At 37.9% G+C, this 25,555-nt stretch overlaps 1 protein-coding gene across 3 annotated transcripts in view; it reads right to left on the reverse strand.

Annotated features, from left to right (window-relative positions):
• Window positions 1-25,555, reverse strand: part of LOC125234976 (chaoptin) — a 75,043-nt gene that overhangs the window by 4,035 nt on the left and 45,453 nt on the right. For 2 of the 3 annotated variants that reach the window (XM_048141408.1, XM_048141417.1), the window contains exons 3-20: window positions 21,428-21,517; window positions 14,581-14,785; window positions 13,826-13,996; window positions 13,120-13,328; window positions 11,613-11,767; window positions 11,274-11,376; window positions 10,533-10,733; window positions 5,987-6,123; window positions 5,448-5,667; window positions 4,621-4,842; window positions 4,007-4,248; window positions 3,628-3,800; window positions 2,342-2,423; window positions 1,979-2,144; window positions 1,685-1,827; window positions 1,295-1,436; window positions 519-653; window positions 69-266 (exon numbers count right to left, since the gene is read on the reverse strand). In XM_048141408.1, the coding sequence (XP_047997365.1) occupies window positions 69-266; window positions 519-653; window positions 1,295-1,436; window positions 1,685-1,827; window positions 1,979-2,144; window positions 2,342-2,423; window positions 3,628-3,800; window positions 4,007-4,248; window positions 4,621-4,842; window positions 5,448-5,667; window positions 5,987-6,123; window positions 10,533-10,733; window positions 11,274-11,376; window positions 11,613-11,767; window positions 13,120-13,328; window positions 13,826-13,996; window positions 14,581-14,785; window positions 21,428-21,517 (2,994 nt within the window). The remainder of the gene's footprint in view (window positions 1-68; window positions 267-518; window positions 654-1,294; window positions 1,437-1,684; window positions 1,828-1,978; window positions 2,145-2,341; window positions 2,424-3,627; window positions 3,801-4,006; window positions 4,249-4,620; window positions 4,843-5,447; window positions 5,668-5,986; window positions 6,124-10,532; window positions 10,734-11,273; window positions 11,377-11,612; window positions 11,768-13,119; window positions 13,329-13,825; window positions 13,997-14,580; window positions 14,786-21,427; window positions 21,518-25,555) is intronic. The other variant, XM_048141425.1, reaches the window with a different exon arrangement.

A 25,555-nucleotide genomic window follows, 5' to 3' on the forward strand; every position in this document is an offset into this window, starting at 1 on the left:
CGTCATTAGATGATTTTTGCGTTTGAAAATTAAATAATTGTTGAGATATAGATTAGGGATGCAAATACCTGCAAAAGGCTGACATTTCTTAAGCCCAAGTGTAAAAGTTTTCTCTCCAGTCCCTTGAAAGCGTTGTTCTCCCGGTCTCCAGAATTAAATGGAGAATTATGGCTAAGGTCCAGCCATCGCAGCCTAGGCAACGCTGTGAATGCACCGCCTTCTATACGCACCAAGTGGTTATCCGACAAGTCGAGCCAGGCCAGAGACTGCAAAAATATTTTTAGAGAGTTTTTACTTATTGTGTTACTTAATTTTTTTCTACAATAACTTGAAAAATAATAAGAAAATGAATGACCTGAGCAAACCAATAATGGAACGATTATAAATGAAAAGCGATGGGATGGTATGAAAAGTAATGATAAAATTAATGTAAGTACCGTAGTATATCGAATAGGTACCGAATAATAGGTAGTAAATCTACCATAAAAAATAAAATTTTGAAAATTTTGACGTTCTACCTTAAACAGAATATTCTGCGGATATTGTTTTTTTTGGTGGTACACTCTCTGATGGTCTCGTCTAGCCGTGTGGTACATGTACTCATCGCTGTAGTCCTGTTCGTCGGGCCAGTACTCGCCCACTTGGTCGGGGTTCTGGCAACACATGCAGGGATAGGACAACACATTAGCAACTACGCACACGCTGGCAGCTACGGAACTCGTTAGTCGCCAAGCACACAGGGTTGCGGTTATTTTATGGCAGACAAACCAAACTTGTTAATTTGAAACCAAACTAAGGATTTACGGCCGAAGGGAAATCTTCAAACAGTTTTATTATAAGAAATAGTTTACGCTTCACAAAAGTCCTAGAGTGTTTCTTAAGAGCCAGTTAGACGATCAATATATTTTATGGCACTGTGTTTCGACTGACGCAAAGCAGTGGACTCGAGGGCAAAAAAATACACACGATGCTGTGCCTACAATATAGATCGTCTAAATACCTCTTCAGAATTAGATTTTTTTTTTATATAAGTACAATAAAATATTCGGACTTGCGAGAAAGGTAGGGCTGATTTTGCATTCTTACTTAAAATCCTTACACACTTTCCAAAGTTCTAAAATTAGCTCAGACATTAATTTATTTTAAATCCATACATAAATACTTTTGCAATCCATTGAATCGAATTTACAGTTTCCATAATAAATCAAGCTGTTAGTTTATCTACCTACTTCAAACTGTCTCAACCAAATCTTCGACACTACAATGCAGAAATAGAAAGATATAAAAGTTGTACCTTAAATCTCTGAACTAAGTCAGCAATCGCAATCGAAGGGATGTCGTTACTGCTGAGGTCGAATTCGACCAGATTGGCCGCAGCTGAAGACGATAGAGCAGATGTCGGGAGTCTTGATAGCTGGTTTTCGGACACGTCAAACCTAAAATGAATAAAGAGTTATTATCCATGTAACCACAAATTACTTATAAATGTATTGTTTGGTTACTTAAATATTGAGTGTTGTTTGGATACAAATAAAATTCACTTTTGTTATTTTGATTTACCAAATTGGTAGATAAAATAAATCGAATAAAACGATTTAAATTTCTTGTAAATAATGTTGCTTGATCTCAATTTTACAAGAAGGATCTTATTTAATGTTTTTTTTATTCTTGTATAAAAAAATACCTTTCCAAAGCAGGTGAAATAATCAAATTGTCAGGTAGATTTCTAAGGCGATTGTCAGACAGGTCAACGGACGTCAGATACTGCATGTCGTGGAATATCTCAATTGGAATTTCCACCAGGTGGTTGTGGGATAAATCCAATATCTGAAATATACGAATTTCATTGACAAAAAAACATACAATACACATGAAGTCTGTTCGGAAAGAGAATATTCGTCAAATAGGCATGGGACTGTGAATCGACTACACAAAGTAGGTAATTTTCCTAGGGTTTAACCAAAAATACATAATATACCTGCAAGTTTTTAGCTTTTTTGAAGCAATCGTATTCCAGGTCATATATCTCATTATGAGATAAATCCAGATATTGCAGCATGACCATAGATCCAAAAACGTCACGAGTGACATTCCGAATCCAGTTGTGTGAAAGCCGAAGTTCCGAGAGAGTTAAGTCCGCATGTCTGTAAAAATATCAGATATGATTATGTTTGATTTACAAGATTCGCATAATTCTGTAATCTGTACAATATATTCGAATATTGTCCGGCACTGAGACATCTATTTCTACTATTTCCAGTCTAGTAATTGCAATAATTTTGTATCAAAATTCGACATATGTACCGCTCAAAATTATTTTTTGTTTCATAGTCATATTTACCTGAAGTAATACGGAGCAATGTACGTAATATTATTGTGAGAGAAATCCAATACTCTGATATTTACTGACACAGTTCCCAGATCTGAAACATGAGCAACTAAATATTATCGGTACAAACCAAGCCACATGAAATGATAATGACTAATAAGTAGGTAGTTGAATAGTGGCTGTGGTAGCTGTATAGAACCTCTTTATCCAATCTCTATTTAAAATTACTAATAATAAAGATAAACGTTAGTAAGCGGGTCTACTAGGAAGTTAGGAACTTAGGACGAGCTTAAAATAGTTTATTTTGATAATTGAACAGTTTTAAAAGAGTACTGTAAAACTGGGGACCTCCATTTTTAAATTGGGTTTAAGTGGATTTATTAAGATGATATTGACATGGAATTAGCTAATAATACAAAAGATGGTATAATTCTATCATTCATATTAGCAAACAACAAGGCATTAGTGGGCCATTTTTTTTAAGTTGTCTCCCCACTTTTTTTTGGATTTGGAAATTTTTATGTGGCTTCCAATCAGAATCGAGAGCTCTTTCAATCCTCATAGGAGAAAAATAGTGCTCAAGGTTTTTTCCATTCCGTTACCAATTTTTTCATACATTTTGTATGGCGGTAACGGAATGGAAGGTTTGAAAAATGTATGGAAGTCTTGGGACATGTTTTTCCTCCTATCAGGATCGAAGGCCTCGCGATTTTGAGTATGAATCGCGTAAAAAATACCTATGTTACAAAAAAAGTGGGGAAAACAATTTTGAAAAAAAAAGGCCCTCGTGACACACTTATGTTATGTCAAAAGTACTTGATTAGAGGGACGACACATTTAGTAGCATGAATACAACATCAGTATCACCTTGTTCAGAAGAAAATTCCTCATCTGAAATAAGTCCTGGTTGCGAAACAAAAAAAATAAAAACGTGCACTATAAAGCTTTGATGAAAAATAAATAAGGCACATTTAAAGCATGCAAAAAGATTTATGAAATTCTGCTAAAATAATACATGTAGATGAAAAATGTAAAATAAGTAAAACAGTCTGCAGTGCAATGATTCTAATACTCGTAGTATTACTGTTAAAAATGAATACTACTAAAAAGAAACGCCATGCAACTAATATTGATGTTAAAATCGATCGTGACAAACAATTATCAATCCTTGTCCAGGCACAGCAACAAACACGCTAAAGTAGGTACATATTCATTAAAATAATCTACAAAGATGGTTTGTCGATTAGTGCAGCCTCGAAAAGAGTTAATAAATCATAGAAAACTTAGGAAATACTTACTAAGTGCTTTAGGAGGTGCATAGAAATTTGACGTGAAGAAACTGGGCGCATTAGAATCCGCCAGTGAAATGATTTCATTGTATGAAGCATTTACTTTCAACGCCGTTGCGGACCCCACTTGGTCAAATACCGAAAACTTGAATATAAACAGTTTGTTGAAGGATAAATCCAATCTGGAAAAATACATAATATTTCTCAACTATTTTGTGCCATTTGATACATACACGCAGCCTGATTCGAACTTTATGTAGATAAGTAAAAATAGATATTCGTATCGAATATGGACTGGATGGAAAATGGACTAAATTGGTAGTGACTACCTATGTCAAAAGTGACGTTTTTTTAAGATAATTAGAAAATGTAACTCTTAGGTACTTACTCAGCAAGAGCAGGTAAATTCTGGAACGCTTCGTCAGTGATGTCGTTGATAATGTTTCCTTTAAGTTTTATAACTTTCAGATTATCTAAACCAGTAAATGCTCTCCTTTGAATTATTTCAATTAAGTTGTCTTCGATGAAAATCTCCTGGAGTTCTCTAAGATCGACAAAAGTGTGCTGTACTATTTGTCTCATTTGATTATGAGATAAGTAAACGGATTCCAGCTGTTTGTGAATGTCACCCTGAAACAAAATTGTTATAAGTAATAATGATTAAGTAGTTTATGAGTAAGTAGATGGAAAAAACTAGTTATAGGTGTACTAAGGACTTGGAAATGTCAAATACACATCTTCGAACTTCTTCGAACATAAAATAAAAATTTAATATAAATACGAAAGTAAATATAGATAGTTCATGAAAGCCGACGACAGCAGACAACACCATAAGTATTTCTTTCAGTCTATAAGGCCCACTTGCATCAACCACTTACCTAACTGAGGGTACTAACCTACTAAGTAATGGGCTGTCATCTGTCAAATTCCATATAAAATGGTGGGTTAACCCTCCATTTTCGTTGGTGCAAGTGGCCTTAAGGGATTTTATTATTTGCTTACCTGCAGTGTCCCTTTCGAGAAGTGGTCAATATAATTGTCTTGCAAGTTTAACGATCTCAGTTTATACAAGAAATGGAATGACGTGTCGGGAACATTCTTCAGTTTGTTATTACTGAAATCCAAATACTGTAGCTCGATTAGAGCTTTAAGTGGTTCAAAAGGTAGGATCTTCACGTTGTCTGCTAACCCGTTGACGATTTTCAACGTAGTCAAACTGTGCAACTAGAAAATAAAAGTTATGATTAATATTGTCCTATTACTCTCCAATACATAACCAGATATCAATAATATCGGCTACTATATACAATTGGAAATGATGAACAGTATAAAAGAATATTCCATCGTGTAAATACAAGCTGTTATCGAAGAGCGGAGTCTTCTGACACAGGTATTTTATACTCAATAGAAGACTCCAAGATATACATTGTTATCCAAACATTGTTTTACCAATAAAATATTTTTAATTTTTTTTTTCAAACACGCGCTCAATCATGGCCACCACTTCCTTTCATGTAGGCCTGAATACCCAAGTATGGCAATGACGCTCCATCATCGCCGATCATGGGCCAAAGCAGTCCATAGTACCCTCCACACGAGCGGAATCACTTACAATTGACCACCACGACCAAGGCACATTTCGGAAACTGGCGATCAAATTTTTATGAACAACGCGTTCCTTTCTAAGCTCGTGTAGGTGAACGCGAATACCCAATAATGGAGATATGACAGGTTGATCATCGATTCATCGCCGATCGGGCCAAAGTAGTCCACACGAGCGGAATCACTAACAATTGACCAAGGTTAATTTTTTCAATCAGTGTCAGTACCTCAGCAAAAGCGAAGGGGTCAATAAAGTCGATTTCGTTTTCAGAAAGGTCCAATGTTTTGATAGACCGCACGTGTTCGAAGGCGCTCGATTCGATTCTGTCGATCGTGCTCCCGTAGATCTTGAGGTCTTCCAACTCCACTCCAAACTCTAAGAAGTCTTCGGATCGGATACTGCGTCTGATAAGTTTGCCTACAGCTAAGTACCGTAGAGATCTCATCCTGAAAAAAAATTATAAGAGGTTTTAATTTTGATATTTCTCTTACTAGGTAGGTCTATTTTTTATTAGGTACACATATATACAAAAAATTCTAAAGGAGGCTCACAGATTACCAATATCGGCTTGTTAGTTATTCGCTGAAAATAACTGGCCAGTGGCCAATCGCTAACGCTCAGAGCGATGCTGAGAGTTGCGTATTGTTTGCCATGGAGATTGTGGATTAGCCACCTGGGTACGAGCCAAATAACAGACCAGCCGATATGGTGATATACTGTACGCTTCTTAAGACGGCATGAACTATCAAAAAAATATTAATTTACCTTCTCACGTCCTGTAAGCTCATCTGGATAGAAGATGCCCCACTGACATCTAAGTAGAACAGCTTGTACTGAAAGTTGTTGAAGTTAGCTTGCGAAAACTCCGAGGGTGTGTTTGTAGCTATCAAGTTTGTGTCCACCTGTGAAGTAAATGAGACGCATTAATTTGTACGTAAAACACCCTATTCTCGCCTATCAAGCATAACTTCGCCTAAATTTAAAAAATGTAATTATCTAGTATACTTGGTATCAAATGTGACATATTAAACTACCATATCTATTGCAAAATTTATTTGTGGCAATATTCCTGCAACAAACTTTTGTCTACCTATCGCCTATTCACCTTTATAGTGCCTTAAAGAGTGGTGGGTGTGATAGATATTTTCATTCTCTCGAATACTTTTGTGCCCAGCGCCACATGGTAAAAAGGTGAGTCCACAAAATTAATCAGTCTGTAATCGAAATTTAATGGTCTTTCACGTGAAAACATTAGTTTTCACATTTCACTGTTAGTTAAAGAGATATCTTATAAAATATCGCTAGCGAGGTCAAAATGACATCGTCCTTCCAAACTTCACCTACCCCTAGGGCTGTCACTTAGATGAATAGAAAAATTTGACTGTGTTTTTTACTAGTTAATATTTCAATATTGTTAGTAATCTACAAGGTGCACCAAGGAACCCGCATAACTTTAACTACGCGTTTCTGAAGCCAAAAGAAAGAAAAAATTATGAATTTAAAAATATTTTACTAAATTTTTTTTTTTTTTTACTTTTTGGACGTATTTCTACATAAAAAGTAAATTTTATTCATAAAGCTGTCTATTAAAATGAGTTTCTTAATTTTTTTAAAACCAATTTTTTTAAAGTTTTTCTTGTCACCTTGCACTCAATGCAACAAATGCAGTAGAAATCGGAAGTTATGTTCTAGTCAAGTTTTCCAGTAAAAAAACTTGCAAATATTATATTGGATTAACTTTATTTTATTTAAATGTAAGACTGTAACCATTGGTATGTGTCTAGTAAAGATTGCTGTTAATTATTTGTGTAGGTACACTAGGTACATACGAGTGTAGTATATTCCATTCAAGATACACCGAAACAAAATCACCACGTGATGTGATTCGGCCATCCTGCTAACCATTGTTGTGGCACCTGAGGCATGTGATGTTTTTGTCGTCATTTTTTTATTATAATCGTTCTATCTTGTATTTGTAAATACACGCAGTATTTTAATGTGTCGTGACACTATATACATATATACCTATTAGGTAGGCATCAAAGCAGTTGCAACATTAAAGTCTGGCAAGGCACCAGGGAATGACGGAATCACGGCTGAAGTTCTGAAAGCGGATGTGCATCTGACCGGTGACATTCTCGAGCCACTATTGACGCGCATTTGGGAACAGGAACAAGTACCAGCATCATGGAAGGAAGGCGTCATCGTAAAATTACCCAAAAAAGGAGACCTATCCCAATGCTCTAACTGGAGGGGTATCAATCTGTTACCCATTTGCTCAAAAGTGCTGTGTAAGATCTTACTCTCGAGGATGGCAAAAGTAGTTGACAGTAAGCTTAGGGAGGAACAGGCGGGATTTAGACCAGGGCGTTCCTGTGCGGACCAGTTAAACCTTTTGCGAATGGTCCTAGAACAATATCAGGAGATGCAGTGTGAGGTTTTTACCCTATTCGTAGACTTTGAGAAAGCTTTCGATAGGGTAAAATGGGCAAGCATATGGAGGGTTCTGAAGCTCAAAGACGTGCCAGACAAGCTAATCAACATCATCAAAGCACTCTACCATGGATCATCGTGTAGAGTGCTTCACAAGAGTAAACTCACCGAGAGTATAAGTGTCACGGCAGGCGTCAAACAAGGTTGTTTGCTTTCCCCTCTGCTCTTTTTAATGGTGCTCGACGACGTGATGTGCAGGGTCACTAGCAGAGAACGAAGAGGTTTACCTTGGACATCTGAAAAGGACCTAGAAGATATCGACTTCGCAGATGACCTTTGCCTTATAGCAACCACGCGTGAGCAACTCCAGAACAAGGCAGAAGAACTAGCAGAAGAGGATGAAAAGGAAGGTCTGCGCATTAACTACCGCAAGACAAAGGAAATGCGCCAAAATACTACCGATTCAACTCCAATGCTAATCAAAGGGAACCCAATCGAAAAAGTGACCAGCTTTTGCTATCTGGGCAGTATCGTTGACCAGAGTGGAGGAACTGAAGCTGACATTGAATCTCGAATAAACAAAGCCCGAGCCGCTTTCGGTCAGCTTAAACCGGTGTAGAGCTCCTCGACCCTGACTAGAAGAACTAAACTGAGGATTTTCAATTCCAATGTAAAGGCCGTATTACTGTACGGGTGTGAGACCTGGTTTGTCCGCAAAGACCTAATTTCAAAACTCCAAGTGTTTGTGAACAAACGCTTGAGGCAGATCCTGTGTATCTTTTGGCCTAACTGGATCACAAACGCCCACTTATGGAGAATAACTGGACAAGCACCCGTACAAGAAGAAATACAGACGCGGAAATGGCATTGGATTGGACACATCCTCAGAAAACCTGATACCCACCTATCCAAAATGGCCCTCACCTGGAATGTACCCTGAAAGCGCAAACCATGCCGCCCTAAATCGACCTGGCGTCGTTCGGTTCAGCAGGAGCTCAGGGTGCTAGGCATGGGGTGGGAGGAGGTCACCCAAACTGCCCAAGACCGGAGTAAATGGAGAAAAAATATGATTCGAGCCCTACACCCCAGCAGAGGGTAACAGGATGCAAAGAAGAAGAAGATACCTATTAAGTGGTGATACTATGAATCTTTTTTTTATATTAAAGGAAAAATATATAGGGAGGTATGTAGTTACTACAATAGCCAGGAAAATCGAACGTGTTGGATTACGTCTCACGGATAAGGAGTGGCAACGATGTGAAGGTATAATTGGAGCCAAAAAAATTATATAACATGGAAGCTTCGCCCATACAGTTGTGCAACTTGATTTATCTATTTTCGACCTTTAGATCAGCCATTTTTTCTGTCGAAAATTCAATTAATATTACTTATTAAAAATATTTTGACGTTGATTTTGAAATGTCTTTTATACAAGGTGCTCGCGAGGAACCCAAATAACTTTAACGGCATATTCTTGGTCACATTTTAAGACTAAAATGTCATATAAACTTTTCTAGATTTCGTCTAGTTTCAGAGTTATTGCCAATTTAAAAAAAACATTTCCGTATTGTTACTCAGTAGAAAAGGTTTCTTAACGGCGCTGATGCGCAATTGTGGAGCATAGTCTCACAGTAGTCATTGATAGATGTCAAAATGTGACAAGAAAAACTTCCAAATAATTTGGTTTTTAGAAAAATAAATGAAGGAACTCATTTTAATTGCCAACTTTATGGATAAAAATTTTTTTTTATGTGAAAATACGTCCAAAAAAGTAAAAAAAAACAAAAAAATTTTTTTTTTTGGCGAAAAATTTTAAAATTCATATAACATTTTTTCTTTCTTTTTGCCTCAGATACGCGTGGTTCAAGTTATGCGGGTTCCTCGCGAGCACCTTGTATACATGTATTTAGATGAACCCCAAAAATTATCTTTAGTTTCAGACATTTGGGTAGGTAACATGATTTTTGACAACCCTGAAGTACCAGCGTGTTTTGTATGAAAACTCTCCGGATGCCTTCCTATCTTTGCCTATGATGAACATTTGTGCTTATTTGTACCTTAATAACTCCTGCATACGATTCAATATAAATTATGTAAATCATATAGAGGGTAGAACTTAAATCTGATGTCATGTGCCTCTGTTCAGTCATAATTGTTAGGGTAGGCAAAGTTAGGCAAAAAGCCAAAACTTTGCCTACTGACTTTAGGCTCGATTTTAAGGTATATATATATATATACATACAATTGAATCGTTTTTGTATTAAGCTCAGGTATTGCCACATTATATATCATTTTGACACTAGTGTCACCATAAAAAATATTCAGTTAAAGAGGAAACTTAAAATATATGAGAAAAAGTAGGCGAAGATATGGTGTTTTACGGTATGTGTTAATGTATTCCTGAATAAAGATTTGTATCTTTATGTATAGTCATTAGTCATAAGTAGATTGATGTGAGTTTCACGAAAGTTGGATGTAATGAACGAAACATTTATAGTTGGTCTGGTATGGTATGAGTGACACCTGCGGGCAGATTTTTGAGTCTTACGCGTTCGAATTCAGAAAATTGTCACTGAAAATAATAAGCAAGTCACCGTTTTCAACCGGTGGTTTAGTGACAAAATCCCGTATGCGAGATTAAAAAATCGCCCTCCTGTATCGGTACTAACGGTATGCTTTCAAGTGATTTAATCGGCTAACAATACAAGCACTGCGATACATTTCAATTAATTGCCTGTTAATTGAAATGTATCGTGGGAGGCAGTGCAAGTTTTCATCATATCGTATCAATATTTTAAAGTTAGCAATGATGTGAGACAAGTTTTCATCATATCGTATCAATATTTTAAAGTTAGAAACAAACTTTATAACTACCTACCTTGTTTTCTTTCAGGTTCAAGAACCGTAGCGCGTCCAGCTTATTGAGCATGAACTTGGAGATCATGGTGAGGTTATTCTCAGCCAGGTCGAGGGTCACCAGACTGTTCTCCAGCCCAGCGAAGGCGGCTGGAGACAGCTCCGTGATACCGCAGTCGCGGAGGGATAGGGTCCGGATCTTCGCGTTGCGGAATGCGTCTTCCTGTAATATAATATGTCAAAATTTAAATTAATTGAAGGGATCTTAAATAAATCTAAAAGAAAAATCAGCAAACATGTTTTTCAGATATAGTGTGTACAGTCAACCAATTGGAACCCTAGGCCACTCTACAACCATGTCAAAATGATAAGCAGTAAGAGATTTCTTACAATCTGATTTATAACGTCACTATACTTTTGACAATACTTATTGTATTATGTAACCTTAGCCTTACCTTAGTTCTCCAGAACCTCCAGGTCTTTTTTAGAGTAAGTTTGCTGCGTAGGCACCCTTTTCATATGTATAAATGACTTCCAACTCACTTGACATAGTTCTCCAGAGGCCTAGGGTTCCAATTGGTTGACTGTACATCATCTCTCCAGGCTCCGAAACAGGGTGCGGATCTAAGACCTTTTTCTCTAACCAGTAAAATATTATGTGTAGGTAACACTAGTTTTCTTAAATATAATGTATTGACTACTACTAAGCAATCTACCCATTGCAATTTTTTACTGTGACGCCCGACAGATTTCCATCACTTACCCTAAGGGAATAAATGGGATTTCCATCAAGTGATGTTTGATTCAGAACGTAGAAGTTCTTGAATGATCCGGGATACAGCATTTTGATGACATTGTTGTCCAACCTGAAACATATTAGGAGAATATTAAACCTTAAATTCCGTATAAAATTTTATCGGATCCTGACTGAAACAACGCTCGCTTTAAAAAGCTTATGGCTAAAATATTCATCAACACCTGTTACCCAATATTCAATACCTGTCAATTGCCAATTTTAAAATATTTTTCATTAAGGACACGCACGCAATCCTTCGTCTTCGACGTCATTAAATAGAGTTTGACAGTTAAATGATGTCCTTACTTTAAGACATCCAAAGACAGTCTGACGCCGTTAATGTCGTGCAGCGGTGGAACCTGCTTGATGACGTTGTTGGAAAGGTCCAGAATCCTCAGTTGCCGCAGAGGAGCCAACTCCTCGTACGGGATGTAGCTCAGTTGGTTGTCACCGAGCAACAGCTGTAATGAGAAATCATATTGTTAACAATGATGTTCAGCCATTAAAAGAATTACGCGTATAGGTAGTTTCAACTCAGTTGAGGCCACGCACACTATAACACTGTCATGTAATGACAACGAGATTTTGAAATTAGTGTTCTTACCGTGTACCGACTGCAGATTCAACAGTGAATAGCAAGAAAGACCAAAAAGTTTCTATTTACTATTTTGTTAAGAATTACGTCTATAGAACAATTTTCAAACTAAACAGAAAATAAAATATCTCGTATGTGATTAATTAATTGTCAGATTATGATTTTAATATTAATTGTAGTAATCAAAGATAATATGTAATAAATTGCCTTATTTTATCATCGTAGCTGTTAAAATGGTGTTTACTTATTTTTTCATTACTTATTAGCAGACATAGAAGTCGCGGTAGCAATAACGTCAATTAACATAGGGACATCCTTCCGATATAAAATATATCGATAGCTGAATACTTATTTGGAAGTGAAATTTCATATGAGCTATAAAGTTCACCGGATAATTTAATTTAATAAAATAATATCGTTTGACCTTAGCAAAATTTTATTCGTGCCACCGCGACATCCAGCTAGTAATACTGAGTTCACATTTAATAGCGTCATGAGAAAATTAAACGAAGAAATAGCAGCACTTGATAAAGAAACGTTTCACAGTATTTTCAGAAAAACCCAAGAAAACGAAAAAAGATATAGGGAAAGGGAACCTATGATAGATGATTTAACCGAAAACCCAAACCTTATAATCAATCCTAACGAATCAGATGAAGATATACCAAGTGAAGGTAGTTTATATAAGGATTTGTTCATTATTTTTTACTGCTTTTCATACCATTAATGATAAGTATATCAATAAATAATAATGTTTTTCAAAAATATATTAATCGTTTTTTTACATTCACTCACTCATTTCATTCATTCATTTTTTTGCAATCAGTACTAATCTTCATTTAGCTGTGTGTGTTATCATTCACTTCAACCTCCGTGGAATTACCTATAGGCACGCGTATTTTATTAAATACTTAGTTTCAGTACTCCCTGATTTGACAGGATCATGCAAGATTTTCAAAGAGTTCATGATATCACGTTCACAATTTTTGGCAAGTTAAGAAAGAGGTAATAATGAGAGTTACAGTCCGTGTCATTCACGGATACGTAATACGGGCGCCTGGGTCCGTAATATTGTCATCTTTTAAACATTCGATTTCTAAAACCTAAAACTCGCGCATCAACGACTGAATGAAGCGACCTATGGCTGCAACAAAGTACCTATTTGGTATTTTAAAGAAAGATGTTCGACTAAAGCTGGGAAGACTCCTTGTTACCAACCTTATTAAGCCTGCTCATGCCATCTCTAAAGACGCCCGCCTCGATGATAGCCAGGTGGTTGCCCCGCAGATCCAAGGTCTCCAGCATGGGGAGTCCAGCGAAGGCGTCCACTGGCAGGTTGGCGATGGAATTGTCTGCCAGCACCAGGGTCTGGAGCGTGTTCTCTAGGCCTCGCCAGTTGTCGCCTGATATGTCTGTGATTTCGTTACCTGGAATAGTGGAAGAGAGTATGCTGTTAGTAGGTGATTCACAATAAATTACGATGACAAGAACAAAAAAAAAACAGATAGGAAAGGAAATAGACTCTGAATTCTGCATTACATACACAGAATGGATCGGAACATCGGTCAACACCTAATTTTCAGGGTGTCCGCTTATTGTGTCGCGTGCGCAAAGCCAGTTAGCGGGGACAAAACTAAAATGCGGAGAAACGTACAAAAGCACTTGTGCGTTTGCAGCGAAACTTTAATACTAGCTAGTGGGCCTACTTAATAAAACTGCATTCAACGGTTATGGTTCTAAGTATTCCGTTGAATGAAAGAACCCATGAGTCCGTCGTGTATGACCTTCCGCTCTCACAGAGTGTTGTCCAGTGCGTAGAACGCCTCCTTTTGGAACTGTTTCCAGACAGACAATTTCCATTTATCACTAGTCTGCACAAGTGTATATTTTAAAGAAATTTTAGTAACTAAGAAGTTAAACTTACCAGTAAGATCTAGCAGCCTCAGTTTCTGCAGATAGCGCAGGGATCGACTCGGGACGGCAGTAAGCCCGTCATGTTTGAGCTCCAATTCCCACAGAGTGTTGTCCAGTCCGTAGAACGCCTCCTCTTGGATCGTTTCCAGGGGATTCTGGTTTATCGCCAGTTTATACAGTCCTGCAACATACGTTCGATTATTAAAATTGTATGAAAATGAAATGTAGAATGTTATGCAGGTTTTATAATTTCATCCTTAAACTCTTAATAATATACTTACATTTATTTTAAAAATAAATGTGTTGTTTGCTATGTTATTTACGACGCGAAACTAAGATTCTGGAAGGCAATTTGATTTATTTGATCTGATGCACAAAAACAAGATCACGTCATAATTATATTTTAAAGTAATTTGCATTCGCAGTTGCTGGTTTATGAATGTGCCATGTCAATTTCCAATTTTTTGACAACGACGATGATTTTAAACGGCTACTATCATTATTGCAACGGGCTGAAATGGATTGTTCATTACATTTGTCCAAGAAATTGACAATATATGTATATTATGGATATAGACATTGAAACGTCACAAGCTTTCTTCTCTAATATACTGCCAAATACAAGGTTTACCCTTTGTACAATAGGTAATTATAAGATTAACTAGCTTCCAAATAATGTAGGTTCGTATGTTGATGGTTTACTTCAATTTAATGGATGCTGCAATAGTTTTAAACAGAAGTACAAGGCTGACGACCATAACATACCAGTAGTCTGGAAGAAGTGTGGGTCCAGGTCTCTAATCCTGTTCCCAGTCAGCTGCAACGTGAACACCTTGGAGCTATTGACGGCGGCGGGTACGCGCAGGATGGGCACGTTCTTGCACGTGACTATGCCCAGGTCCCCGGCCGGCTTTGAGCACGTGCACAACGCTTGGAACAGGCACGGCGGGTGACCGGTGTCCACGTGGAGCTGGAAACGATTGGTACAGTTGAAAAAGAGTTGAAAATTAGTGCTTTGTGCTGGGCGGCCAGTTTGTGCCGTTAAATCATATTAGGAATGAACTGGAACGAGACCATGACGACTTCCTATGTGGAAAGATCTTCTGGAGGCGCTATGTACCTTCAGGATACTGTAGGACGAGGACAACAACAAAGATCATTTTTGTTATGTTTTAATGACGAAGTAATTGATTTGTTTACATTTCTATGACAGTTCATGACTTTTTGAGATTTTGACAATTAACACAAAGGTCGCAGCATTGTAAAACTATTTATATTGTTATACAAGGGGGCAAAGTTGTATTTTAACGCCGAGTGTGGAATTGAAAAACGAGCAAGTGAAAGGATTCTATAGATGAACCACGAGCGAAGCGAGTGGTTCGAGAATAGAATCCGGAACTTGCGAGTTTTTTAACACACGAGAAGTAAAATACATTTGCACCCGAGTGTAACACAAAACTTTTCCCCTCACTGTAGCGAGGAAACTACAACGCAAAAAATGCGTTTATCACTGCTTCCAGTAGTTCAACAGGTGGTAAATCATCTTTATTACTAGATTCATCTACTTTTATCAATTTTAAAGCTGTTAATTTGACTTTATTCAAGGTCAAATTACTTTACCCACTAGTGGATAAAATGCGTTTTTACCCGCTGGTATTAAAGGACAAAGCACGTGTTTCCGAGCTAGTGAGGGGAAAAAGAATACAAACTAATTATGAAATCCTACGACCGCAATTTAAAAAAAATTGTTAACTGTCACGTTGTAGAGCGTCACGTCAGTGGTTTAAAAATATGTTATCCAAAATATAGTTTACTGATTACGGTTTTAACAGAATATTGATTGTGGTATGGTTTGTGCCTAATGCCTATACATATAGTAATTTCTGATTGTGGACATTTTATGGACTCCACGACGCCGATGACGACTCCGGCAATGCTACAAAACTGCTACAAACCTAACACTACGCGTGTCGGTAAGTTTAATCAGTTTATTTATTAAATGTGATTTATTAGCTTTTTCCACGATTTCAACTCTCACTCTGGGCCACTGGTGCTACTATCAAGGTGCTAGACAAGAATCAGGCTGAAGGATCACTATTTTTAACACGCTTTTATTAGGTCGTCGTGTATGTAACTATGTAATGGAATCTAAGGAGGCTAATTTAACCATCTTCCAAGGATCGTAGCGTAATGAAAATTGGCAGCTGTATGTAGTTCTGATGACAATACAATAATATGGTACTGTTGAACTGATCTGATGATGGAGCCGGAAGATATGAACTGGAACTACATGATGGAACATCGTATCATAGTAGTTTTTGGGTTTCTTAGAAAAGTCTTGTAATGAACTTTGACTACGATAAGGTTTCAAGGTCTGATGATGAAGCCGGAAGATATGAACTGGAACTACATGATGGAACATCGTATCATAGCTGTTTTTGGGTTTCTTAGAAAAGTCTTGTAATGAACTTTGACTACGATTAGGTTTCAAGGTCTGATGATGGAACCGGAAGATATGAACTGGAACTACATGATGGAACATCGTATCATAGCAGTTTTTGGGTTTCTTAGAAAAGTCTTGTAATGAACTTTGACTACGATTAGGTTTCAAGGTCTGATGATGGAGCTGGAAGATATGAACTGGAACTACATGATGGAACATCGTATCATAGCTGTTTTTAGGTTTCTTAGAAAAGTCTTGTAATGAACTTTGACTACGATAAGGTTTCAAGGTCTGATGATGAAGCCGGAAGATATGAACTGGAACTACCAAAAAAATCAACGTAGTATTTAAAATAAGTTGGGTTAGGGTTTTCTTTTGACCCTTCAGAGCAAATAAAGGGGGGCTCGGGGGGCGAAGCCCCCCGCAAAAAAGAAGGGTCAACGTAGTATTTAAAATAAGTTGGGATAGGGTTTTCTTGTGACCCTTAAGAGCAAGTAAAGGGGGCTCGGGGGGCGAAGCCCCCCCCCAAAAGAAGGATCAACGTAGTATGTAAAATAAGTTGGGTTAGGGTTTTCTTGTGACCATGAAGAGTAAGGATAAGGGGGGCTCGGGGGGCGAAGCCCCCGCAAAAAAGAAGGATCAACGTAGTATTTAAAATAAGTTAAGATAGGGTTTTCTTGTGACTCTTAAGAGCAAATAAAGGGAAAGTCGAGGGGCGAAGCCCCCGCAAAAAAGAAGGATCAACGTAGTATTTAAAATAAGTTGAGATAGGGTTTTCTTGTGACCCTTAAGAGCAAATAAAGGGGGGCTCGGGGGGCGAAGCCCCCGCATAAAAGAAAGATCAACGTAATATTTAAAATAAGTTGGGATAGGGTTTTCATGAGACCCTTCAGAGCAAATAAAGAGGGGCTCGGGGGGCGAAGCCCCCCCCCCAAAAAAGGATCAACGTAGTATTTAATATAAGTTGGGATAGGATTTTCTTGTGACTAAGGATCGAAGGGCGAAGCCCCCCGCAAAAAAGAAGGATCAACGTAGTATGTAAAATAAGTTGGGTTAGGGATTTCTTGTGACCCTGAAGAGCAAGAATAAGGGGGGCTCGGTGGGCGAAGCCCCCCGCATAAAAGAAAGATCAACGTTATATTTAAAATAAGTTGGGATATGGTTTTCTTGAGACCCTTCAGAGCAAATAATGGGGGGTTCGGGGGGCCAAGCCCCCCGCAAAAAAGAAGGGTCAACGTAGTACTTAAAATAAGTTGGGATAGGGTTTTCTTGTGACCCTTAAGAGCAAGTAAAGGGGGGCTCGGGGGGCGAAGCCCCCCCAAAAGAAGGATCAACGTAGTATGTAAAATAAGTTGGGTTAGGGTTTTCTTGTGACCATGAAGAGTAAGGATAAGGGGGGCTCGGGGGGCGAAGCCCCCCGCAAAAAAGAAGGATCAACGTAGTATTTAAAATAAGTTGAGATGGGGTTTTCTTGTGACTCTTAAGAGCAAATAAAGGGAAAGTCGAGGGGCGAAGCCCCCGCAAAAAAGAAGGATCAATGTAGTATTTAAAATAAGTTGAGATAGGGTTTTCTTGTGACCCTTAAGAGCAAATAAAGGGGGGCTCGGGGGGCTAAGTCCCCCGCATAAAAGAAAGATCAACGTAATATTTAAAATAAGTTGGGATAGGGTTTTCATGAGACCCTTCAGAGCAAATAAAGGGGGCTCGGGGGGCGAAGCCCCCCAAAAAAAGGATCAACGTAGTATTTAATATAAGTTGGGATAGGATTTTCTTGTGACTAAGGATCGAAGGGCGAAGCCCCCCGCAAAAAAGAAGGATCAACGTAGTATGTAAAATAAGTTGGGTTAGGGGTTTCTTGTGACCCTGAAGAGCAAGAATAAGGGGGGCTCGGTGGGCGAAGCCCCCCGCATAAAAGAAAGATCAACGTTATATTTAAAATAAGTTGGGATATGGTTTTCTTGAGACCCTTCAGAGCAAATAATGGGGGGTTCGGGGGGCCAAGCCCCCCGCAAAAAAGAAGGATCAACGTAGTATTTAAAATAAGTTGGGATAGGATTTTCTTGTGACTACGGGTCGAAGGGCGAAGCCCCCCGCAAAAAAGAAGGATCAACGTAGTATTTAAAATAAGTTGGGATAGAGTTTTCTTGTGACCTTTAAGAGCAAATAAAGGGGGGCTCGGGGGGCGAAGCCCCCCGCATAAAAGAAAGATGAACGTAATATTTAAAATAAGTTGGGATAGGGTTTTCTTGAGACCCTTCAGAGCAAATAAAGGGGAGCTCGGGGGGCGAAGCCCCTAGCAAAAAAGAAGCACCAACGTAGTATGGAAAATAAGTTGGGTTAGGGTTTTCTTGTGACCCTGAAGAGTAAGAATAAGGGGGGCTCGGGGGGCGAAGCCCCCCGCATTAAAGAAAGATCAACGTAATATTTAAAATAAGTTGGGATATGGTTTTCTTGAGACCCTTCTGAGCAAATAATGGGGGCTCGGGGGGCGAAGCCCCCGCATAAAAGAAAGAGCAACGTAATATTTAAAATAAGTTGGGATAGGATTTTCTTAAGACCCATAAGAGCAAATAAAGGGGCTCGGGAGGCGAAGCCCCTCCCCCCCCCAAAAGAAAGATCCACGTAGTATATAAAAAAGGTGGGTGTGGGTTTTCGTGCGACCCTTAAGAGCGAAAATAAGGTGGGGGGTGGGAGGGTTGGCTTTATCAACGAAAATTTTCACTCCACGCCACTGCTAAGCATGTCGCCGAAGGTCTACAGATCCCAGAGCCACTGTCAGTCTTTTAGTTGCTTAGCAAAATGTCGCGTCCAGGTTCCATATCCAGGTTCAACCCCACGTAATTATACCAGAGTGTGACTGAGAAAATTCAACCCTTTGTCTCTTTCCTACTCTGTAAGATGAAATCTTTAATTTCTGTATTGCATTAATCTTCAAATTAGCGCGCAAAAAATTTCGCGCTCGCTACGCTCGCCATTTTTTCCCTACATGCTAAAATTTCTTCCCAAACCTGCCAAAACTCAAATTCTCTCAACCAACCCACACAACCCTAATCGATTGCACAGGCCGGCATTGGCTCCTAGTGATTTCAAGTTGGGCATCTACCGTGCACAAGATGCAAGGCACTACGCAGTGGTGTACTTGGGGTCCCGTACTTTTGCGGTTGGACAAGCGCATGTGGCCCTGAGTAGAGTAAAATCACTTAGTGCTCTCCAGATAGAAGAGCTAGATTGTTCTAAGCTGACAGGTAAAACACCATGCAATACAGACACACTGGCGGAGATGGAGAGAATGTGGGATCAATAAAATATAAATTGAAATAAAAATAAAAATTCAATGAATCAATGAATGACTTTATTGCGATAAACTTGGTACCTATACAAATACATCAGGTGGTATTAATTATAATTAAGTAGCAATACGTGTTAAGCCACAAATGGCTTGCGAAATTCGCCTACTTGAAATAAATTTATGTTTAAATTTTAATGATATTTCATTATTAACGACTAAAAAGTATAAAATAAATTTATAGTTTAAAAAACACTAGTAAAACACGCTTTTATAAATGCACGTAAAATCCAAAAATAAATTATGGATCGTTCAAGTTGTCTCTATTTCTGGGATGAAGAGTAAACTATGTGCTTTTAATTATAATATTTGATTGTAAAAGCGTGGGGCGCTGTAACAGGAAATACTTTTTGTATAACTTGCTGAGAAATCAAGTTAAGCAATGTTACGAGAAGCAGTTTACACAGATTGGCGCGCTAAGGACTTGCAGCACGACTGAAGCGCCCCACGCTTTTACAATCAAATATTATAATTAAAAGCACATAGTTTACTCTTCATCCCAGAAATAGAGACAACTTGAACGATCCATAATTTATTTTTGGATTTTACGTGCATTTATAAAAGCGTGTTTTACTAGTGTTTTTTAAACTATAAATTTTTACCTTTTTTCCCAACGTTTCGGCCAGGTTGCACTGGCCGAAACGTTGGGAAAAAAGGTAAAAATAATGTTAATTAATCGCGTTCGACCCATATGTGACTTTAAATATGTGTACAAAGCGCGAGAACTTAAAGTGTTATATTGAAGGATCACTGGTGGTGCTTTACACCAATATAATTAATTTACATATTTTATGATGTTTAAATTAAACCAAACGAAAAACAATATTGTTGGCTTGGTATGTTCATACATTTCTAAATTAGATTTCAAGTTGTTCAGGCTCATTCATGTTTTCTCCTAAGTAGAAGTAGAAATATGTCGGGTGCGGGGCAAGGTCATTTCATTCATTAGGGGCTTGGAAAGTTTGCGTGAATATTAAACTGTACCGCATTAATATTTCGTTGCCGAGGGCCACCACAGTAAAGTTCGAAGGTTCTTTTTTCATTACAATCGTATAGAAACTTTTGCAAATGTTACCACGATGCTTAGGAATAAAGAATAATAGATTGTGTAACAAGGGAGCGAAATTATATATTTACGACGAGGGCGTTTATTGAATCCTGAACGAAGTAAAGGATTCAATAATAGAATCCTGAGCGTGGTGAGGGATTCAAGTATTAACGCCCAAGGTGGAAATAATTTTGCTACTATGTTACACATACTATTTTTCACATCGAATTTTCAATTCAAATATTAAGATTTGGACTCGCACTTCCCGGATATCAGCCGATTCCCACCGCTCTACGCATATTATGTAGGTACTCGTAGGTAGTAGACGTCTAGACGTACATCTAGACGTTCATTCCCACAAGGGGTAGCCAAGGAGTCTAAGGACCAGAAACAGATTAAGTTTCAGTCACTAGTGCCACTCTTATCCCCTTATTCATAAACGTACTCTAAAGTTATCAAGCCGATAAAGTTCGTTTGTCCCTTATCGACGTATTGGTGTGATAGAAAAGGACAAACGAACTTCCGATAAAGTTCGTTTGTCCCTTGATCACTTATTGAACTTTAGTGAACGTTTATGAATAAGGGGGTTAGCAATTATGGGTCAAAACAAAACCTAATTGCAAAATTGTGACAGGACCCATCACCCACACCACAATAGAACCCAATTGAGCCGTTCTGCATTGTACTAAAGAACGGAACTTTTTTATTAACAGTGAATTAACTTTCTTTATTTAAAAGTCTGGGTTTTCTTATACAATATTACTGTCTGACTTACCTCTAATGCTCTGGATAGCGAGGCCCATATCATCAACAGGAGCGTGACCACCACTAGGGTGTACCCGAACTTGATGACCGTCATCAAACTCTGCAACAAACAGACACATTATTACTTTAAGTTGGCTTATTTTAATTACGTCTGGAGGGCGATTTAGCTTTATGGCAAGGGTTTTGTTTTACGGATATAATAGCTTTTTAATTACAGTGTCTTGATCGGATTTTATAGTTAGCATGGCCAATTACTCACAGAAATCTAGAAGAGTACCTAAAGGAGCATTTATACCTACAGTTAAAATTTATAGGGCTATTTTCATGAACATTTTGTCACGATCACGGAAAGGTTAAGATTAAGAAAAGTGTCTGTGTATTAGGAGAACAAATCTGTATTAATAGCTGTCCGATTGCTAAGGCGGAATGTAACCATCAGGCAGGCAAGTATGGTCGCGCGATAAATGATAAAACACTATTTGTAAGTGCGATAGGGACGGCCAGATGTTTTATCATTTATCGCGCGACCATGCTGCTTGTCTGCCTTGTCTGGGCCCCACAGTAGTTCATATCGCATTATATACATAGATTGAACACATTCAATTCCAGTGAATCGACATCGAACTCCAAGTTCGTAGGCACTTTATGACGACATACACATTTTCCCATGTCGTCGGCTGCGATCGTAACACGTTCGCACTGAATACGGCATATTTATGGATACACTATTTAATCCAAATCTGAAAATGGCGTACGAAACGAAAATATTGACGTTGTAAATTTCGCACACGACATTCCTGCAGAAGTTCACGGAGCACCCGTTTGGTCAAGGTCAGTGCAACCTGCGCGCGCCTCGGTACTAGTGGGTAGGTATAGGTACTGGCTAGGTGCCCTAGTTAGGTATTCGTTTCGCTCGAGCTGCGGAGTTTCAGCCAGGCACGAGTGTAGCCATTATTACTAGTAATATACCGGGTGTCTCTAAAACTAACGCCGAAATGAAAAGCTGTGATAGGACATCTCATTAGCTATCACATTAAGCGAGTTTGATTCAATCCTTTTCTTTCTTTTCTCTATGAAAAACAAGTTATAGACTTTTTATGTCATGGTTTTTACAGATATTGGCTGTTCTGTTTAATTTCTAGTTCATTATCTCGAAAACTATGACATTTTTGAAATGTCCTAGGGTTCCGTAGTCAACTAGGAACCCTTTCACGGTAAAACGTTGATTTTTTAAGTGGAGATACTTAGTTGAAGGGATGGAGAGTGACATGTTTTTAGGGTTCTGTCAACTAGGAACCCTCCATGTCTGTCCGTCCGTCCGTCCGTCCGTCCGTCCGTCCGCGGATAATCTCAGTAACCGTTAGCACTAGAAAGCTGAAATTTGGTACCAATATGTATATCAATCACGCCGACAAAGTGCAAAAATAAAAAATGGAAAAAATGTTTTATTAGGGAACCCCTCCTACATGTAAAGTGGGGGCTGATATTTTTTTTCATTCCAACTCCAATGTGTGATATATTGTTGGATAGGTATTTAAAAATGAATAAGGGTTTACTCCGACCGTTTTTTGATAATATTAATATTTTCGGAAATAATCGCTCCTAAAGGAAAAAAAAGTGCGTCCCCCCCCCCTCTAACTTTTGAATCATATGTGTAAAAAATATGAAAAAAATCACAAAAGTTGAACTTTATTAAGACTTTCTAGGAAAATTGTTTTGAATTTGATAGGTTCAGTAGTTTTTGAGAAAAATACGAAAAACTACGGAACCCTACACTGAGCGTGGCCCGACACGCTCTTGGCGTGTTTTTTGTCTCTTTCTAACGCGAGAGCCGCGGGCAAAAGCTAGTATCATATAACTTCGTTATATTAGGAACATCGACCGGGACATTGACCGTTATTACAAGAGTTATTCACTGATCTGATCAAAAAGGTCAATAAGGGCCACTTGCACCGACGAAAATGGAGGGTTACCCCGAGGGTTAACCCACCATTTTGTATGGAATTTGACAGATGACAGCCCACTAACCTTGAGTTGAGTGGTTGGTGCAAGTGGGCCTTAGGCTTGTGAATCATTTACAACTAAAATCACACAAATTAATCCCCTTAATTGATCATCAGTCGATGAGCACAGATATTTGTTTCTGTTGTGAGTCACAGATGTTTTCTATGTATTTAAGTGGTTTCATAGTTATCACACCCCACACAAGTCTTTTTGAGCTTGTGAAAATTAGTGAATTTCTGTTAAGAATGTTTTATATTATATTTATATTTAATTATTCTAAAACTGCATGTTGTCTACGCATTCTACTACGTCTACGTTATCATAAAATCAAAAAGAGTACTCTATCAAAATAGTAATCACAAACATTGTCTGTTTGAGTTTGAATATTAAATAATTAAATTTATTGCAAAATGTAGGTCGCGAAATCGTTGAAATATAAAATATTAAATTCAGGACAGCGCCAAAGTTTATTATAAAACGAATATGGATAGGCAATGAATATTTAATTATGCCACGCCACCGGCCGACGAAAGGTCCCCAATGTTCCGGAATCACGTGGGGTTGATATAAATCTGTGACGAGATTCAATTTGGTGGTTTGATGTCGTTTTAATGAGCAGAATAATGAGTACGATGTCACGCGATTCTCAGGTTTTCTAATTATTTTACTCATTGCACGAACTTAGCTGACACAGGCAGGCAAGCATGGTCACGTGATGAACCATATAATGTCAGGCCGCCCTTTTCGCATAAGTGCGATAGGGACGCACCTATGAGATAAAGTTTATTGAACTTAGTGTGCTATAGGCTCAGTCTAGAAACTTTGTGTGTCGCTGGGAATGATTTTTTGCCTAAGAAATTAAGGATAATAAAATAAGAAATAAAATTTCAGTAGATTTAAAGATAACATTTGACTTCCTTTTACTACAATTATGCAGGTAGCTCGTGACATGCTGACTATTTACGACGCCAAAAGGTTATGAACACGACATGGCTATTAGGTATCACGACCAATTATTATAAACCATAGGTATAATACTAATTCGCTTTATTCTTTTTTTTTTAATAAAATAATTTCAACCGGTGTAGCAATAAGTGTATAAATATTTTTCATCTCTGCAGACCTACGTGAAATGTTAGTCATGAAGAGAATAAATTAGGCGCGGCTGAAAGCTTGCGGAATGAACGGGCAGCCTCCGACGCCGCGCATTTTATTAGGCGGATCCAACTTTTGGGAAGAATTTGAATTAAAATTCTAAATTTTTATAATTATATCCATAAAAAAATGGACTGAACAAATAAAATGTTACAGTTAGTAGTTAACGTATACTGAATTGATTTAAAATTTCACGGTTTTTACATATTTAAAATTGCAAACGGGACTTAGGTAAATCGCGTATTACTGTTTCAAACACTATGTTTTAAACACTAACCTCCGACGTTTACGCGATTAAGTCCCATTTGCAATTTTAAATTATACCTACCTATACAGATTTTTTTTAAATTAATGGGATCGAAGTTAAATGTAGTGAGGATTATGCTTTAGTGGAAAACAACATCCTGGTTGTAAGCAATCAAAGTAATGCAGATGTTTAACATGCGCGTTACCGATCACCATTCTGATAATTAAATTCAAGTTGTTTTAAATAAATAAATAGTTATAATCAACTTAGACCCAAACTAAGCAAAGCTTGTACTATGGGTGCTAGGCGACGATATACGGATACACACTTAAATATATAAATACATACTTATATACATAGAAAATATCCACGACTGAGGAACAAATATCTGTGCTCATCACACAAATAAATGCCATTACCGGGATTCGCCATTACAATATTTTGATAGTCGGTCAAGCATTCGAACCCAGGACCGCGGCTCAGCAGGCAGGGTCACTACCGACTGAGCCAGACCGGTTGTCAAATGATGAAAATTTTATATCATTATGGTAGTTTACGTACCTAAGGTTAAACTTATCAAAGAAAGAAGTTGTAAACCCTAACATTCTTTAGAACTTTGAATACCTTTGAACCTGATATAAATATTTCAGGACTTTTATAGGTACTGTTGTCGGTAGGTAATGTTATAAAATGGGATAATGGGATAAAGTGTGTCTGTTTGTTTGTCCGTCC

The sequence above is a fragment of the Leguminivora glycinivorella genome, chromosome 2 (genome assembly GCF_023078275.1).
Source record: "Leguminivora glycinivorella isolate SPB_JAAS2020 chromosome 2, LegGlyc_1.1, whole genome shotgun sequence".
NCBI lineage: Eukaryota > Metazoa > Arthropoda > Insecta > Lepidoptera > Tortricidae > Leguminivora > Leguminivora glycinivorella.